Source organism: Glandiceps talaboti, chromosome 17, assembly GCF_964340395.1.
Source record: "Glandiceps talaboti chromosome 17, keGlaTala1.1, whole genome shotgun sequence".
Classification (NCBI taxonomy): Eukaryota; Metazoa; Hemichordata; class Enteropneusta; family Spengelidae; genus Glandiceps; species Glandiceps talaboti.
Genome location: NC_135565.1, coordinates 7,612,997 through 7,626,741, shown reverse-complemented (window position 1 = coordinate 7,626,741; position 13,745 = coordinate 7,612,997). Strand labels below are relative to the sequence as shown.

The 13,745-nt window shown below is 34.3% G+C and overlaps 1 protein-coding gene across 1 annotated transcript; it reads left to right on the top strand.

Moving 5' to 3' along the window:
- The first annotated feature begins 3,668 nt into the window (after positions 1-3,668).
- On the top strand, positions 3,669-9,355 carry LOC144448669 (alpha-1,3-mannosyl-glycoprotein 4-beta-N-acetylglucosaminyltransferase C-like). Its single transcript, XM_078138947.1, has 4 exons — positions 3,669-3,702; positions 4,149-4,282; positions 5,519-5,603; positions 8,151-9,355. The coding sequence occupies exons 1-4, from the start codon at positions 3,669-3,671 to the stop codon at positions 9,305-9,307; spliced, it is 1,410 nt and encodes a 469-aa protein (XP_077995073.1). The 3' UTR covers positions 9,308-9,355.
- The last annotated feature ends 4,390 nt before the right edge of the window (positions 9,356-13,745 follow it).

Below are 13,745 nucleotides of genomic sequence, written 5' to 3'. Positions count from 1 at the left end.
CAACGTCATTTTTATGTTTTCAAGTAAGTCGAAATAAATAAATATATATATATATATATATATATATTTATTTATTTATATGTATGAACCAGGGGTATGCGTGATGTGTGTATGTATGTACAAATGTATGTATGTATGTATGTATGGGAAACAGGTCAATTGGACCCCTCGTCAATTGGACCCTAGTCAATTGGACCCCTAACCAAATGAACCCTCGCCGAGTGTATGGACTATGCCTGAGGCAAGGAAATTTATCAATTGCAACTGGTGACTTTCATTGCTTCGTTGATAAAAGTTTGGTCTCATTTAATGCACACCGTGAATCTGTAGTTCGTTTAACACACATGGATGCATGGTTCGCAAGACTGCTCCCGTTCTACACTTTACTCTTCTTAATGTTACGGTGGATACCTTTCCCACACCCAAACTGCAAACAGACTACACTCGTATTTGTGCTATCTATTTCTTAATAATAATGTTTCCGGATTGTGTGGAATGAACCGTGTGGAATATCCCTGAACAACTTACATTGGTTACGACGAGGGTTCATTTGGTTAGGGGGTCCAATTGACTAGGGTCCAATTGACGAGTGGTCCAATTGACTAGAAAGCTATGTATGTATGTATGTATGTATGTATGTATGTATGTATGTATGTATGTATGTATGTATGTATGTATGTATGTATGTATGTATGTATGTATGTATGTATGTATGTATGTATGTATGTATGTATGTATGTATGTATGTATGTATGTATGTATGTATGTATGTATGTATGTATGTATGTATGTATGTATGTATGTATGTATGTATGTATGTATGTATGTATGTATGTATGTATGTATGTATCATTGTATGTATGTATGTATGTATGTATGTATGTATGTATGTATGTATGTATATGTATGTATGTATGTATGTATGTATATATGTATGTATGTATGTATGTATGTTTGTGTACATATATAATATATATACATACATATATATATATATATATATACAAATGTATATATATTACATTTTGTGATGTAAATATATATATGTATATATAATTCTATATTAAAGATATTTTAGAATTGTCGAATTCACATCTGCTCTGGACATAGCCCATGGAATTCAATATTTTGGGCAGGGTTGATTTTTTTCATTTGTATGAAAAGAGACTTAATGACATTTACATGTAAGAAAATAATGGAGATAGTTATATGGCTAAAGTGTCATAAGCTGAGTTTATCAGCTTTATTTAGTCAAGTGAAACCACATTCCAGTGTATATAATGTTAAAAAAAGATTTTAGAGAAGTATACATGTATTCCTGTGGAGTCTTATGTCAATCAAATTTTCACAGATACAATTGTGTATGTATTGAACTACAAGTAGTTTAATATGTCAACACAGAGTGGCAAACCATGATTGATTTATTGTTTTTACAACATGTTCAAGTGTTATACAAGTAGCTAGTCATGTTGTAAATAGTAGAAATATGGGTGATCTCATGACCTTTGGTAGTGTGAGTGTGTGTTTATGGGAATGTTACTACATCTGGATGTGTCAACCAGTGTAACCTGATACCTCATAGACTAGACTCAACAATGACTGATGTCTATTTAACTGTTTATGGGATTATAAAGAGATATCTGCTATAGTCTGTCTTCTGGGCTTGTACCACAGGGGCATGTATTATTGCTTAGGTTGCCATTTTATTCAGAAAATATCTTACGAATCCTGCTGCTACAAATGTAACAATCTTTATACTAGTAGAAATACACTTATAACACTGTGACTGTGTTTTTCCTCACAGGTATGTAGGAAATTATAGTCAAAAATGTTGTTATATTTAGCCTGTAGACCAGAAATACTACACGCCCCTATGCTTTGTACATGTATTGCACAAAATCTGTGTTGTTCTGTCAAGGTTGTGGAATTGTACTCCTCATGCCAGTACAGTGGGCTTTGATAAATAATATTATCTGCTGTGGCCTACTGGTCTGGGAGAAATAAAGTGTGATTGTCTGCACATAGTAATGTTATTGTATTAATTTATTATCGGATGGAAGATAGATTTTAACTTTGTTGTAACATTCCAGTGTCTAAGGCAAGGGTTCAGACTCGACTTATCATTATGCTATTTATAGTATGAATCAAGGCTATGAACTGCGATTTTCTTTCTACATGTATATGGGTAATAAACTCTATACATGTAGATAGCTGTAGTGGAACCATAAACACCACATCATGAATGCCGGTATACATGTGTACACATGTAGTAGATAGGCTTCCACAATAGTGTTATCTGGACTGGACTGGGATGAAAGTGTGATGAGTGATTGCACAAAGTATATGTACATGTCATCATTCATGCTAATGATGATGGACAAATGCAGTGAAACCACATCCTTAGACTTTCACATTATTGTTCTGTCATATAGAATTGTGGTTTTCTTTTTTAGTAACATCATTCATGCTAATGGTGATGGACAAATGCAGTGAAACCACTTGTCAGTACTGTACATGAGATAGACTATCACATTATTGTTCTATCATATAGGGTTGTGGTTTTCTTTTTTCATTTTTTTTCATTTTTGAATATTTAAAACAATACCTGGATGGCAAAACTCCCCTGTGGTTGTCATAAATGTTTGAAATGGACTATAGGGATATGATCACTGGCACCAATTATATTTTGTATTGGTTGGTGAAAGAAAAGGAAAATAAAAAATATGAAATAAATTTCCAGCAATCATTTTTATTTTAGCTTTTAATACACTGTATGTGGAGGTTATTGTTTCAATGAACTTTTCTGTTTGTTGAACAACTTGAAAACAGTTCTGTTTGTGTGTGTGTGTGTGTGTGTGTGTGTGTGTGTGTGTGTGTGTGTGTGTGTGTGTATGTGTCACTATGAGACTACACTTTCACTGTATGTACATGCACAACGTACATGCGTGTGTGTCTGTGTCTGTGTCTGTCTGTGTCTGTGTGTGTCTGTGTGTATGCAATGTGTGTTAAAGTTTCACTGCATTTGTGTCTACAGTACATGTATATGTGTCACTGATTATGTGTGTGACTGTGTCTGTGCATGAGTATTGAAACAATTACTCAACAATATCAGATGGGTCATGAAAAAAATGCCTGTAATACAAATATGTTAGAATGTACATTTTTGTACACTTTATTTTAGTCTATGTTGTATACAGTATTGTTACGATTCACACCTCCACCTTGGCTTCCAGCCTAACTGTATTTCCACAAGTGCTGTCATTCCATCAATTGAACAATCACTATACACTACTTTTATAGCTAGGCTAATAAAACAGCAGGAGAGTATCTATACTACTCTTTAAGTTTAGTCAGTAGTTAGTTTGTAATGAGACTTTAAGGAGATACATAAGTAGCAATTGTCTACATGTACATTAGACACGCTTTCTGTTGTTTTGAACAAATAGTGATTTTGAGCAAAGATAATGTGACTGTGAAAAAAGTGATGGTGAATTGTAATTGTCATAAATTTAAATTAAATAGCCCTCTCGGTGATTAGCTAGCCTACCTGTAGACTTGAAGGACTAACACTACAGTCTACTACACTACATGTATTTCCACTATCCTAACTGACATTTTTATTTTGCTTGTCTTTCCAAGTCTACTTGTATTTGCCAGTTATGCTGATCATGAATGGCATTTCACTCTTCCGATTGGTTGAACGTAATTAGACATATTCAAATCACACATAACATGACCAGTTGACCCACGTATGTTAAAATTATATTTAAATTTACACAAATGTTTTGCACACGATATGATATACATGTAAATCATGATCAAGTTGGAGGCATTGCAGGGGTGCAGACCTGAAAATCAATTGTATTGGTATTATTAGTACAATTACTCATTTACAAAATACATTTACATGTACCAACATCTGTTCATCTGTTTATGGTGTACATGTACAGTATTAGGAGAAAGTCATAACAAAACATTATAAGAAAATTCCAGTTGCAGTTCCAGTTGCAGTTCAGGTGTAGTTTTAATAACTACTACAAAGACACTGTAGCAAGTGAATTGATGATTCTTAGATTGTTCTTTCTTAGATCAGATTTGTAGTAATTTTTTTTCTAATGTGTGTGTACATTTTTTTGTATTATATTCAGGTAGCACAGATGATTACAAACTGTTGTGCCAAACACAGCTTGATACTCTAGTGAAAACTGTTGATTTACTGCAGGGGAAATGTAAGTCCTACGCTCAGGACCTAGGCAATGGAAGACGGGATTCATTCCAAGAGGTACATGTACATGAATTAATTTGTGAAATTATTTGCAATATGAGTAACGTAACACAAGCCAAATATTTAAAGTTATAAACCATATTTCAGACTAACCTATGTGTACATGTACGTTAGACTCTCTCACAGTCCTCGGAGCTTTGCATCGCTAAAAGGGCTGTTTTGTATGTACCGATATCTACTGCACATTATAGTACTTGAATTCCTTGTACATGTACTTTGCGTCTTCAGCGACCACATACATGTAGGGCTAACCATTTATTGATATGTTACTGTGATGCTCCATTTTGCCGTGAAGCCCTCGGGAGAGGTCATATAGTAACACTTCAACGAATGGTTAGTCCTATATAGTCAATGAGGGAGCACAGTACAAGGTAGACTGTAAGATACGTCGTGACGTTTCGCCCTCACCGGCCTCCTCTCACTTGAGGGCGCACCGTCACGGCGTACCTTATAGACTAAGTACAAGGATATTCAAGTACAATATGTGTTAGATACATTTGTATCGGCATATACAAAAAAGCCCTTTGTGCTAGCGATGCTTCCAAGACTAGAGAGTCTAACATGTACATGTATGTTTGAAATGAAGAGAATGTTGAAAATGCCCCCAAACCATGTTAGTAATTAGATATTATTCCCAAATTTTTTTCTTAGTTCAGCTGAGAAAAATACGAGTGACCTAAGGGGTCTTGTCACTACGAGTCGAGAGACAAGTAGTGACAAACCCATGTCACACGTATTTTCCAGCAGAATGGAGAAAAATATTGGGGAATAATATAATTATACCTCCTTAAGCATAATTTATGAAACACGGGGAAAATTAATTGCGATTTGGAACATTTTCAACCATATTTCGGATACCACAAAACCAGTAGATACTGGTTGATGTGACATAGAATGATCAGTATATAATCCGTATTTTCTGTTCAAAGGTAATAACTTGGTTTGTACATGGTATAATAATGTCAGATTGGGAATAAATTAAAAACAAAAAGATTTTTTTTCATGTAATCCACATTGCTCACCTGCATACTTGTACAAATCAAAAACCCAAGGATTCAAACATTAGGGTTTTAAAATTCCCCCCTCTCAGCCCTCCCTCCACCCCTACCCCACCCCTCAAATATTAAGCACCATTCTCCAATGTTGGTGACAAATATTGTCCTGAAAGATTCTGATAAAGTTGTTGTGTTAAATGACTGCTGTGTGTTTTTTATTAATTTCATCTTTTTTTAGGAAGAAACACAAGCTAGACGACAACCAAGTATTGTTATCAACAAAGACAATGTTAGATTATCAGGCAATCCTAGAAGTAGTAAAGGTGAGACGTATTTTTTATTATCATTGTTACATGTAGGTTGTTTGTTTGTTATGTTGTCTTCTCCAGTAAATGACTCATACAGAAATGGTTTTGAATATTAAAGTGAATTTAACGTACATGTAGAATGACCAGAATATATATTCCATAATTTTTGTTCAACATGGCTTTATGGAGAGTCTCTATCTGGTATTGTATTAATAAAAAAAACCATATCCATAATTTGTATATATATTTTTAACTTAAATATATGAATATTAATTAACAGCATAACTGTGTAATTTAATTTGACCTATGAATTAATAAGTTCTAGAAGATGAAATTAGATATTCATCCACTTAAGTTTTCTGAAAACTTTATTTTTGGACTGTGAACTTTCAAATTTACGATAATAATGTTGGGTTCTTATATAGCGCTTTCCCACTCCGTGCTCAAAGCGCTTTACAATTATTACCCCTGGCTCAGATCAGAACGGCACCACGGCCCTTTAGTCTTCCTCAACTCCCCGGGGAGCTAACTATATATCTGAACAATGTGACAATGGAATGATACAACAGTATTACTGTAATTTTGTTTATTTCCCCCATAACACACCATTCAAGATGGCAAGTTTACGAAAACTATATTCTGGTCAGTAAATTCTACCTGTGCCCTCACAAATTGATACAGCCACTTGTGAACCAGTGGGACTCTCTGTTCGCTTTCACCCACCATTGATAAATATTCACTATTTTATTTAAACATATCCTCACCAGAGACATGCAGGTCCACCTGAGTATTTACAAAGGTGTAGTTGGACGAGCCAAGATTACTATTGTCAACATGTACATGTACCAAAGGCAGGGAGATTAGCAAAAACACTTAATTTCAAAAGAGAACATTCCCAGCTCTAGGGATTTACAACTGGAAAACTCATGTACTTCGAGTGGGGGAACATGTTGTTCTGTAGTGTAATGACCGATGTCTACATGTACTCATACATACATTTATGATTGTTGGTATTTGTGCATTTATAGCTAGCCTACCTGTAGCCTCAGGACTAGCGCTACTATGCTATCGTAACTGACATTATAAGTTTAAATTTTGGTGACCTTTTCTTGTCTATGATCATAGCTGTGTTCCACTCACTGGTTTAGAACCTACACACCCCATGTGTACATATAACATGTGTAAAACATTATGTAAATTTGAATAGAATATCACATGTAATTTAATTAGAGTGAGGTGAAAGGGTCACATTTCCATGATGACACCTAATTGTGGATTCATCATAAAAATGCAAATACAATGAGATAAAAATGCAAACAAAATGAGAGATTGAAATAAAAATGCAAACACAATGAGATAAAAATGCAAATAAAATGAGAGGTTGAAATAAAAATGCAAACACAATGAGATAAAAATGCAAACAAAATGAGAGATTGAAATAAAAATGCAAACACAATGAGATAAAAATGCAAATAAAATGAGAGGTTGAAATAAAAATGCAAACACAATGAGATAAAAATGCAAACAAAATGAGAGATTGAAATAAAAATGCAAACACAATGAGATAAAAATGCAAATAAAATGAGAGGTTGAAATAAAAATGCAAACACAATGAGATAAAAATGCAAACAAAATGAGAGGTTGAAATAAAAATGCAAACACAATGAGATAAAAATGCAAACAAAATGAGAGGTTGAAATAAAAATGCAAACACAATGAGATAAAAATGCAAACAAAATGAGAGGTTGAAAAAAAATGCAAACACAATGAGATAAAAATGCAAACAAAATGAGAGGTTGAAATAAAAATGCAAACACAATGAGATAAAAATGCAAACAAAATGAGAGGTTGAAATAAAAATGCAAACACAATGAGATAAAAATGCAAACAAAATGAGAGGTTGAAAATAAAAATGCAAACAAAATGAGATAGAAATGCACACAAAATGAGAGGTTGAAATAAAAATGGAAACACAATGAGATAAAAATGCAAACAAAATGAGAGGTTGAAAATAAAAATGCAAACACAATGAGATAAAAATGCAAACAAAATGAGAGGTTGAAATAAAAATGGAAACACAATGAGATAAAAATGCAAACAAAATGAGAGGTTGAAAATAAAAATGCAAACAAAATGAGATAGAAATGCACACAAAATGAGAGGTTGAAATAAAAATGTGAACACTATTAGATAAAAATGGAGACAAAATGGGAGAATAAAATGAAAATGTAAACTAAAAATAATGTTAAGACAAGTGTTTTGGCACTAATCTCACCCCATACCCGATGGCACAATTTAAATATGTCTTCTTACATTGTATGTATTCAACCAATCACATTCTATAATACAGGAATCCCATTTGAGACCAGTCGAACACAGCCATGATCATAGAAGAGAGAGGAACAGTGAAATCCAATATCAAAATAAAGTTAGAATAGCAAATAGTGTAGTACATGTAGTAGTACCAGTCCTTCGAGTCTGCAGGTAGACTATAATTTAAGGCCTGTCAGAGAACACATCAAGTTTCACTTTCTTTTCTTGTTTTTCTTTGTTGACTACCAGGATTTCTCACCATTGGTATTCCAACCGTGAAGAGAGAGAAGGAAAACTACCTCCATACGACGTTAGACTCCATTATAGAAAACACATCAAAGGAAGAAAAGAAGACAATTGTAATTGTCGTCTTTCTAGCAGATGAAGACAATGACTTAAAAAGACAGATAGCAGACACATTGAAAGAAAAATACTCACAGTACTTTTGGACTGGATTTATTGAACTCATAGAAGCGCCTCCGAAATTCTATCCTTCTTTACTAAATTTGAAACAGAAGTATGGTGATTCTGTGCCGAGGATCGCGTGGCGTTCAAAGCAAGTCGTAGACTATGCATTTCTGTTCACATATTGCCAGGATATATCCAACTATTACCTTCAACTTGAAGATGATGTGATATCGTCACCAAATTTTATCAACTCGATCACAAATTTTATCAATACTCAGGCAGATGATTCATGGGTTACGCTAGAGTTTTCTGAATTAGGGTTTATAGGGAAACTATATCATTCACATGATTTGGTGAGACTCGCCGAGTTTGCATTATTGTTTTATGATGAACAGCCAATTGATTATTTGCTGCGTTACCATCTGGCCGTTGTGGGTCAAACCAAGACATTAATTCACCTACCGTCCTTATTCCAACACATCGGAAAAGACTCGTCTTTACAAGAAAAACAGCAAGGACTGAGAGACAGATTTTTCAACACTGGGTTACGAAAATATAACACCGATAACCCACCAGCTAAAGTATACAGCAGTATGCGGGCATTTAGCATGTATCTACCCCAACTCGCATATACATCAGAGCCTGGATATTTCTGGGGTGTTGCACCTAAAATTGGAGACTATATTTATATTATTTTTGAGACACCAGTCAGACTTAAAAAAGTGATTTTTGAAACAGGAAGTGAGGACCATAAGGATGATTTCCTTCGGAACGGCCGACTTGACGCGAGTCCAAAGGTGGACAGACAAAATGAAGACAACAAACTTCCAGTCTGTTCAGATTATGTCTACCTTGGAAGTTTTGAGAATGGAAGAGTGGAAGCTATAGATATTGATAAGAAAACTGAATTTAAGATAGCTTGTTTAAGGGTCAGTGTAACACAGGATCAGATTGCTTGGATGATTCTAAAGGAGATTGCTGTTTGGACTGCCAAATAAGGAACTTGGTATATGAAAGTTAAAGTACTGTATTTAGACATTTTTTACTGGAGGCTGTCTTTGTATACTGTACAGTACAATTTTTACGATTTGAGAACTTTTCTTCAAAAGGGATAGGTATCATTATAAAGGTATGATGGGGGGGGGGAGACAGTTCGTTTGTGAAATTTGAGGGGATGGAGTTAAGTTGAAACTTGAGGGGATGGAGATTTTTATAGGTGAAACTTGAGGGGATGGAGTTTTGTATAGAAGGTGAAATATAGGGTCATTTTTTCATGGAGGCAGTTTTTACATTCTGTAAGCAAAGGTTATGTTAGAGCTTTGTCTGTCTGTGTACATATACATATATATGCATCTGCCAGTTTGTAAACTGCTGCATGGACACTCACCATTGTCAACTGTTGTTATACGCTCATGAAAGCATAGCAGGAAACACAAAAGAGCAAATACTCCCACATGTACATTGGCATTCATCTGTCACAAGGCTCTGCTCTTGTTACATACACATGTTTATTTAAAACATCAAATTTCATTAAAAACAATACAATATTGTATTTTCACTGTTTCATGTACTTGGAATGATCACATGCTCATTTGCATAATCCACATACAAAGTTGTGACCCTAAATGTTCATCAGCCATGTAGGTCAAATGATTAACAAAAGTTATAACACACAAGCTATTCAAAGTTTTTTAACATTAAGCTTTCATATCTGTCGTGGTCAACGATCTTCATAAGAATGACAAATTCCACACAAAGTTGTTTCCAACTGCATTGCAAATACCAATAATATATGTATATGCTTGCACCAATGCAGGTAATAAGGTGTATATCCATTGACTTTTCTGTGCAAGAGGTGATATAGTGGGGATGGGTAGAATTTGTGATAGAAGTTGAAATATGGGCACATTTCTCCTCCATTCAGTTTTTTTGGTTTATTGTTGTCATATATGAACAACTTAACTTTGAAGCTTTATATTGGTTGTGACTGGTGTCATATGGGTAATTTTTCCTGTTGGCTTTTTTTCTTAATATTTTAAAACAAAGAATAACGAGATACAGGTGTAGTACTATGGCTTATGTTTTTATATCTGATTTTTAAGATTTAATCAGTTAATCCCAAGTTGTATAATAACATTTAAAAAAGTTTTAATTTATTTAAAATCATATATACATATATATATATAATATGCATTGTCAAAGATTCTTCATAAATGAGAAATAAAACTCTTTATTCATGATACAACTTTCATAATATTGTTATAAACCTATTAGTACCTGCAAGTGTTTGTGAATATACTGACTCTTCTAAAATATATCCAATTTTGTACTCATTTATTGCAGATGATATATATCTGTACAATTTGTATTCTTTGATTCTGGCATTAAAGGGGAAAATCACTCTCGGAAATGCATTGAAGGGGAACACTACTCCAGGAAATAAAAGTATTTTCATAAACTCTAAAGGTTTCTGGTGAGTCATTTCATGATTTCGCATGACATGAAAATTGCACAATTGCCAAGAAATACCAGACATGTGTATGTATCAGATGCACACTGAATATTCATGACTCCGAGATGCCTATTACCTTTAGGTAAATATCTATGAATATTCAGTGTGCATCTGATATATTTGCATGTATGTTAAATCCCATAACTATGGGTCATTGTGAGAACATTAGAGTTTGGTGTTAATTGACAACAGCAGGAAATTGAGGGATGTGATCATGAAATGACTCCCTAGAACTCTGTGAAAATGCATCTATTTCCAGGAGTGGAATTCCCCTGTGAATGATGTTTCTGTATGTGGACAGTTTCTGTGTATTTAAAAATTGAAATTCATCTTAAATTACTTTTTGTCAACAATACACTTAAAGTGACCAATATGAACAATTTTCTTGTAAGTCACAAAAGTGCCAGGTCATGCCACTGATATGCAATTTCAGATGAACTTCAAGGTGACCTTTCACCTCCATGACCAAACATAAAAATTATGACATTTCTTACACACTATGTAATAGAACGTCTAAAATGGTCAAAATGTACAACATTATTAGGTTTATCTGGGTGTACATTACACCAATCTTTGATAACCACAACCAAAAATAAGATTTTCAGTATTACCCAGTAATAGTTGTATGTTATATATATACATAACCACATGACATACCGAGTGTGTAAACGTTTTGTTCTACAGATAAGAATAATGAAGGAAATCTGAATAATTTCTAAAACATGAAAATATCAACAACTGGCTATCATCTTTTAGTAAACATAAATATTCAGCCAAGAGTTATGTAAATACTAGAGCAGTACTAATGAGTCATCTGTTTCACTCTCAATTAAAATGAATAAAATAAAAAAAAAGGGATATTGGATTCATATATGAACACTGCCCTCACTGGGCTGAGACTACAACAAGCAGATTTTAAGTTTCCAAATAAACATGCAGTTAACAGTCATAGCCTCATATATGCTACTTCACTATGTATATACGTTGTATATATATATATATATATATATATATATATATATATATATATATATATATATATATATATATATATATATATATAGTGAAGTAGCATATCTGAGGCTATGACTGTACTTTTTATAATTTTGGTATAACAAAGATTAAGTGTTGGATTCATAATAAAAAATTTATGTTTAATTGCTATTCCCCAGTGAGGTGTTTTAAAACTGACTTTTTTTGCAAGAGTGATTTTCAATGGATATTGGGTTCATAATTACTAATGAAAATGTCTTTGAAGCAAATTCCAACAAATTTAAGTTCATGGAAGAAAATCCCCCCAATTTTTGCTGACGTCTCATCACCATCATTGCTTCCAATAATTTTGTTGACTCGTTTATAATTGATTTTCTTTCATATCTTTATCTGGTAAAGCATACTATTGTAATGGCGAGTTATTGGAAAATGATATGGTTTCTTTGGATGATCAATGATAGATTGTTAAAATGTGCTTTATGAGTCTTTAACCCATGAGGAAATCCACTGCACGGTCCATTGAACCATGTGCAGCATTCAATGCTTCAGTAATTTCATACATAGACTTGTGTGGAAACATGTCTCTAAGCTGTTCTATAGCTGGATCAAAAGTCTGTTCTTCATCATAAATGGCATCTTCTTCAAAATCACCTTCTGGACCATAATCGTCTTGATAACGCTCTTGGTCATCATAGCCACATGCTGCAGCATCTCGACTTGGTACCGCAGCAGCAGCTACAGTCGTTCTTTTTTGTTTCCCTTGTTTTTCAAACCTTCTTAAGAATTGATCATTTTTCTGCCTCCTGTCTTGGTCCAGTCTTTGTTGGCGATCCTTATCTTTATCCTTATTTTTCTCCGTTTGTAATCTGGCCCTGGCCTTCTTTTCTCTTGCTTCCTCTTCTTCTTGTCTTCTGATCGTCGATTTATAAGTTGCTTTGGCTCCAAATTTATTTCTTTGACTATTCTGAAGTGACTGTTGTTGTCTGACGTCGCGTTGTGTAACTTCTCCGCCGCCAACTGTCTGGGGTGGTAGAGATATGTACCCTATTCGATTTTTTTCTTTGAATTCTTCATACTTCCGGGTTTCTGCAGCAGCCTGTTTACTGATCTCGGCCCTTTTCTTCTCATTGGGGGAAATTACTGTATAGGAGTCCCGAAACTGGAAACGTTGTTCCATACCCCCACTTTGATTTTCACCACCCTCTCTTCCGGCGGCACGATGATTTTGTGCTGACGTTTCGCCCTGATCCATTCTTCTCGAGTATCCTCTACCAGCTGCTGGTACTCTTGGAGGGTTTCTTTGTGGGCTAGTTTGCCTCTGGCGCTGTTGGAGGGTTTCTCTTGGTTTTGTCGTGGTTCGACCGCGATTGCTGGCAGCTCCTCTGGCTCTGGTACTCCCCAAAGAAGTTGGTTTTGAGTTATATGTATAACTCATGTTTAAAAAAAATAAACCAATCACTTTGCAGATTTACACAGTTTAAAATAGCACATTCATTTCGGCGAAAACAGCGCAGTTCCGGGGATTTCCCATGACTTCATCTGGATTTATTTTAGTTTCTTTTTCGCTTATACCGGTCTATCGCATTCCAAACGAGGGTTTACAAATCCTAACACAATACCAAGCTTATGTCAACATTTTCGGTCATTACCATTTTTTTGACAAGCACCAAAACAATCGACTTTCGTTTCCATATAAACTGTCAACACATTCTTACTGGAGTGGGTAAACGACGAACAAACAACTGGCATGTGTAAGACCCTCCAACTTACTTTTAAAAATGTCCATCGCCGAGAAATATACGTCAGTGAAGACGCAAAACAAATCAATATACAAATGAAATCAATAATTGATAATATCACTATATAAGAATGTTCATGAAATCAAAAAATCTGTTGTCAGTGGTGTAAGGAGCTCTGTTTTTCAAGTCGTA